The following is a 6,916-nucleotide window of genomic DNA, read 5'->3' as shown; positions in this document are numbered from 1 at the left end:
TGATTAATCTGTCTCACGTTATCCGACGCATTTATATAAGAAATAGAGGGCACCTAGCACATACTGGATTATTCGTGATGTTTCCCGATCCTTCTAGAATATCATGACGTGTTACCAGCGTCACGTGACTACCGCTGTCGTGACAATATGTAATTCATCCTGTTTTCATAGGTATCTTTACACAATATATCATTCCTAATTCTTGTTAAACAGCTGAAAAACTGTATGATACTCCCTTCATATGAACTGAAATATTCATCGATTTGTAATGGAAGAATGGAAAACTTGATATTTTAATTCAGAATAACTAATTAGAAAAACAGTGTTACTCATGTGATAAAGTATTATTCTATCCCTAGCATGAATTTTTAGCATGGTTGGGCAAGAGTGCATCACATGGTGTGAAACATTTTTCATTGCTGCCTTGAAAGCTGGGCAACATATTGCATCAATGTTGCCCAGTTATAAAGGCTGTTTCCATGTATACATGATGTCATAGCAAGACATTTCCAATTATAATTTTTTTGCAGCACAGTGAAAACATGCTGATTCATTTAGGCATAATTACAAACAATTTGCTCAAACATGTAAAATGAATGTGGACACATCTTATGACATAAAATTTCAGTTACTTGCAGATGAGGAGCTGCAGAATTGTTCAGGCAGCACAAATGTGCAAATGATCATTCTTTGCAACAGTGAAAACACACACATTCATTTAGGCCTAATGTATAGACAATGTTGGAAATTTCACCACAATTCTAAGTAAATTTTGTGCTCAAGTTAGACAGGTGTATACTTTATATGCTTATTGGTATGATCACATGATGATGGGCTGATATATTTTGAAAACTAAACAATTTCTAAATCTTGATGATTTATCATTGATTCTCAAAATGATATCAAAATCTTCAATATAGGCCCAGTGACATAGGCTAAATACACTATGTGACAGCACCAGTAATCCTGGACACAGGAGAGAATGTTTAGAATAAGACAATTATTGGTTGGTGATTTGTTTCCCTCATAATCACTTGATTAGTGTTCATAGTCACCCAAATTAAAGAATAACTGTACTTCAAAGTTTATCTTTAAGCTAATTTTCAAATCTCCTCTTTCTTTTCATCAGCAATCCACATTTAATTTTTTTTTAAATCACAACCACTTGCTACTCTATCACAACAAAGATTACGTGCCAGTAACCACAAATGTTAAAATAATTAACTTTATGTTACATTGAAACCAGAATGCTAATCCTACATTAGCATCTATACAGACTTAGATAGATAATTTTAACAGACTGAAATTGATATAAATTTGTGTGATAAAATCTCTTAAAAACAAATATGTAATTTCAAGTTTTCCATGAGAATATGCCTAGTCTGAATGCTCAACAAAAACTCAAATGTAATGCCTAAAGATAGTTTATGTAACAGTTTAGTATTTATCTTATCTGGTACTTTCGATATAAATCTGAAGAAAAAAATAACTGGAAAAGAAAAATACAATTTTCATTCAAAGCAACTTTAGACTTATTCTTCATATACAATTATTTAGGTATTGTAAAAAAATAACTTTTTACTTACATGTTTAAGCTGTAGCACCTGAGGAAGATCTACATCTAAAACTAAGCCATTATCCAAAGCTCTTTCTAGTTTCTTGAAATCTGGCATTTCTTGGTCTAAAAGCTCTTTGGCTTCTTTTTCAAACTGAATCACCTGTTCCACCATATCCTGATGTTTGACAGAGTAGACAGAAACCACATTATCATAATTTACAAAAAACAAACAGTCCTTTATGGTTACTAACTTTACTCACATCTACCCATTATATAAAAATGTTTTATTTCATTCATGGTATTTTAAGCAGCAGCACTGAGTTCAATGATGTCAAGGGTTATTCTGCCTTAATTCTCAAGTGGGATAAGATTTCATTCTCTATGTTTAGGTCTCATAGAAGCTAAAATGTTATCCTATCAGCAAACAAAGTGAGAATAGTCCATCAAAAATCTCAACCCTACCTGTTAACTACATTTAAAACCAAAACTTCTCGATGCAACAGTTACATTACCTATTTTGGTACTTTTAGAAACAACCAAGATGGTATATTTTGACTTGTAGAATAATAAATAAAATATTATGTTTATAACATGCAGAGAAGCTGATTAAAAATAATTTTAATCTACAGTTACTAATAATCATAAAAGATTCACAACCTGCTAATTTCAGACTTGAAAAAAAGGCCTACTGTGGGTTTTGAAGTAACGTTTAAGAACAAAATTTTTGTGGCTTTGATTCATCATGAATTACATTGAGAAATTGGAGCATTAAAATGTTTTAAAACATATTGTGCAAATTTTTAACTGGCATAATAAAACAGCTTGTACATTATTAAAAAAAAACTTCAAGCTATCAACTGATAAACTTGAAGTAATACTATGATGAGCTGTTAAATCTTTTGTCAATTCCAAAAGAATGGTGATGTTCAAAGAGCCAAATGATGTATTTGACTAAGAGCTGTGCTGAAACTAAGTTCTTTATTATTTACTTTGCACCATGAAAATTAATCTACAGTAACAATTCTACCAAACAAGTTGTCACAGTTTTCTTTTTTCTTAATAGTTATATCTAATTTTGGAAATATCAAGCAGTTGTTTTCCACCTTTTAAACTGCAGAAGTTAGTCTTGATATATTTGATTTATGAATGAATTGTGTTATCAAGAATTATTAGCAATGATCTCACCTTAATCAGAATTCCTTCTTTGATTCCACATGGAAGTTTCTGTATCTGTTCATAAAACAACTGAAGTTCTTCTACTGTAAGTCGTGATCCATACTTGCTCTCTAATGACTGCCTGTTTCTGAAAGAACATTTGTTACATTTAATTAAAGAATAATTAAATGCACACTACAAAACAGTTTAAAATAACGCCGTCCAATCTTTAACAATTAATCTAAACTGTGTGTGTAATGTATTGTATGATGACATAAATAAAGATAAATAAAACTAAACCTTACACAAACTCTTTTGAATCAGCTGTTGGTACCTACTACATTAGTTACAAGCAAAAGTACCTGTCTCCAGTGATTGGAAAAGTTGAAATTAATCTATCAATTTAAATTATTTGATGGACTCTAAAAAAGTTAATTGTGTTATACTCTTGGTTTTACTTAGAGCCAAAGCTCTGAGCTACTTATTCCACCTACTGCGAAAAGTAAGAGCTATGAGCTGCTCAACAATAACATACGGTAAATCTACATTTTTATTCTTTAAGTTACGTCACATTTTGAACTGTGAATGATAGTGTGATTAATTCCTAACAATTTAGTGTAGAATATCATGCTTGTGAAGTAAAATTTGACATCAACATTATTCATGCCTGTTCTCACATCATTTTAAAAGTGAGCTTTGCTTGCTGCACAGCTTTTCTAATGGGAGACATACGAATGGCTCAGACAGACAGCACGGTTCACAATATATATATTAGTTATACATTTTTCTACACATTATTTGACTTTATAACAAACTTCTTTTTCTTCTCCATAATGACCTTAATCCCAACTAGTCAGGCAGTAGTTTTATAAACCAAAAATATTTACACTTGAGTGGCTGCCCCAAATGGCAACCATATAGAAGAATCATGTTTGGTGACAAGGATTAAAACTTGCAACCCTTAAATTGTGAGTCGAGTGCCCTAACCACCAGGCCATGCCAGGCCCAACTTTATAACAAACTGAATCTCTCAAACTTGATTGCATTGCTGTATGTAAAACTTTAAAAATACAATTTTTCAATACAAAATCCACTATATGATCTTGCATATTGTTAAATTTTCAAATTGATAACTCACCTTGTTCTGACTTTTCTACTAAGAAGTTGCTGGGCAAGAGTGGAAAATTTCTCAGCATCTTGAACGACATCTTCTAATGCGTCTAGCAGTTCCATTTTTGGAAATTTGTTAGCTTCTGCTTCTTGGACCAACTCTTTTAATTCCGTAATATCTTTGTCACAAAAAACATTATGTTAGGGTTAATGATATTCCAAAGTGTAATTTTCCTAATGAAAAAAAAGTGCTATGTGCAACATGGAATATAAAAAGGTGCTAAGAGCACTTTAGACACCTTTTCACACTAGAAAGATGACAAAATGAGATGCAATGAGAAAAGTATATAATTATCTACATGCACACATAAACATTTACAGAACAATTCAACACGTTACCTTTACCATTTTCAAAGTTGTTCTGCAAAAATGATCTCACCCACAGTTTTGCATTACTGATATCCTTGATAGAATGAGTGTGGGTTGGAATTTTCCTATCTATAGCAGCATTCTAAAGGGATTGGGCTTAGGTGATTTTTCACAAGAACGACTAACTAACACTTGTTAGCTTAGAAAATGAAAACGTTTCTGGGATTTTGTGGGTTAGGTCACTTTTGCATAACACCATCCAAATAGTCTTTTACTGATATCCAGTACAACTGTAAATTCCAAGCCTCACTGATATATTTATTATATTACAACAACATTTCTATATCATGATGTATTAACTGTAAATATCAAATATGCATCATTTTAGTCACAAAATGATAGCTAACAATCAGAATTTTATATTTTGTAGCATATGTTTTCTTTACACATAAAACCTGTCCATTTTAAAGAGTGTTTGATAAAAAATTAGGACAAGAATTAAAACAAGTTACTTGAATATTTACAATTTAATTAATTCATACAATTATTTGATCAAGGAACACAAATCTATTAGTTCATTAAACCACATAACTTAAGTAGTATTTAAAATAAGTTATGAAAGCCAGAAGTATTTTTAGAAATCATCTGAAACTAAACCTTATAATCAGTAAGGAATTTACCATTATTAACTTAAACTTTCTGTTTAAAATCACATTTTACAAATGAAAAAAGGTAATATAAAACATTGGTAAATATTAACTGTAAGTTTAATTAGTAAAATGAAAATTATCTCACCAAGTTTTTCATTCTCAGGAGCATGTAATGCATTTTTCACTTTGACATTCCAGTTTTCGAATGACTCGGCTCTTACTTTCAAACGTTGTAGCATTATTCGTAGCTCATCAAGAGTATAACGATACCTGATCAAAATTGTGCATTAAAATTGGAACAACTAACACAAGCTGAACAGAGACAATTTATTAAAATGAAAGTAGCAGCATAAAAACAGTTACAGTAAAAGCTTTTATTATCTGGCATCTGCTGGACCTGGCCAGTGCTGGATAGGTGGAAATTCCAGTTACAAAAGCACTTCCCTTACAATATTTTACAGGAAAAGTTTTGATACTTGTTAGTATTCTAAAATACAGTATTTCTACATCACCTATAACAATAACAGTTTTATACAATAATAAATGTTGTACAAAACCTTAAACTGTATAAAAACATTTATAAATACAGTATTTTAAGTATTAATTACAATATAAACAGTTAACTGAAACTTGTCAGCTGGAAAGAACATAAACAAAACCACAACAGCATCACTAAGCTACAATGAATATTTGTATTTGGAGTAATTGTAAGTATCCAATTACAAGAGCTTTCCAGATATTAGGTCATCAAGAAATCACTGTCTTGTTTTGGAACATTTTCAGTAACCACCATCCAAAAAACGTACATCACGTATAATAGTTAAATGAACTGCCTAAAAGTCATGTTAATGTAGCCTATATAATGTGTAAGGTTTAGTATACTCTAATCCCTTATAGGGCCCGGCATGGCCAGGTGGTTAGGGCGCTCGACTCGTAATCTGAGGGTCGCGGGTTCGAATACCCGTCACACCAAACATGCCAACCTCTGCCTTTGCCCGGTCCCAAGTCCAGGATGAGAAAGGGGGAGGGGTTGGGCACGGGGCTAGCAACTCCACCCCGTAAAACCAACCTGCTACAAGTAACTGCAACAACACCTTCCGTTGGCGAGGTGTTGTTGCGGCCCTATGCTCCACTGGGAGTTTACTTGTATAATAAAAAAATAATAAAAAATCCCTTATAGAGACACACATATGGCATGTAATGCTGTTTGAATACAAAAAGGGAAACAACGCCTCTGTAGCCACAAAGAATATCAAAGAAGCTTATGGAAATGTTTTGAACATTTGTATGTGTCAACAATGATTCAACAAATTTTGTTCAGATGACTTTAGCCTTAAAAACTGTGATGGCAGGGGCCAACATGTTGGAATTGATATTGATGCTCTGAAGACGCTTGTTGAGTCTAACCCAAGGCAACACACTCATGAAATGGCCTTGAAATTGCATGTTTCTCATGAAACAATATGTAAACATCTAAGGAATATGGGAAAACACCTTAAATAAGGTGTTTAGGTGCCTCACGAACTCTCAGATGATCATCATTTCCAATGTGTGAACGTTGCCTCATCTCTTTTGGACAGAATTGTCACTGGTGATGAAAAATGAATTCTCTATGTGAATATTAAACGCCAAAAACAATGGCTCAGTCCTAGACAAAAACCACTTCCGACCCCAAAACCTGGACTCCATCCGCAGAAAGTGATGCTTTGCATTTGGTGGGACATCAAAGAAGTAATTCATTTTGAACTCCTAAATCCACAGCAAACTGTCACTGCAGAGATCTATAGTCAGCAACTGAAATGTTTAAATCAAGCCCTTCATCAGAAACGCCCTTCAATCGGAAAGGTGTTCTTCTTCTCCACAACAATGCACATCCACATGTGGCACGTTTGACGCAACATAAGATTATGGATTTGTGTTGGGAAGTTCTCCCCCAACCACCATATTCTCCAGATATGGCACCATCAGATTACCATCTTTTCCATTCACTGCAACACCATCTTAATGGAAAAACGTATGCAAATGTGGAAGGAGTTAAATAGGAAATCAACATGTTTTCTGCTTCAAAGCCAAG

At 33.0% G+C, this 6,916-nt stretch overlaps 1 protein-coding gene across 3 annotated transcripts in view; it reads right to left on the bottom strand.

Annotated features, from left to right (window-relative positions):
- LOC106478904 (lysine-specific demethylase 5A-like) overlaps positions 1 to 6,916 on the bottom strand; it is a 97,833-nt gene that overhangs the window by 35,632 nt on the left and 55,285 nt on the right. For all 3 annotated transcript variants that reach the window (XM_022382602.1, XM_013939482.2, XM_022382604.1), the window contains exons 19-22: positions 4,988 to 5,112; positions 3,852 to 4,002; positions 2,744 to 2,861; positions 1,587 to 1,733 (exon numbers count right to left, since the gene is read on the bottom strand). In XM_022382602.1, the coding sequence (XP_022238310.1) occupies positions 1,587 to 1,733; positions 2,744 to 2,861; positions 3,852 to 4,002; positions 4,988 to 5,112 (541 nt within the window). The remainder of the gene's footprint in view (positions 1 to 1,586; positions 1,734 to 2,743; positions 2,862 to 3,851; positions 4,003 to 4,987; positions 5,113 to 6,916) is intronic.

Source organism: Limulus polyphemus, unplaced genomic scaffold (assembly GCF_000517525.1).
Source record: "Limulus polyphemus unplaced genomic scaffold, Limulus_polyphemus-2.1.2 Scaffold261, whole genome shotgun sequence".
Lineage (NCBI taxonomy): Eukaryota > Metazoa > Arthropoda > Merostomata > Xiphosura > Limulidae > Limulus > Limulus polyphemus.
The sequence above is the reverse complement of the archived record's forward strand: the minus strand, read 5'-3'. Positions and strand labels throughout refer to the sequence as shown.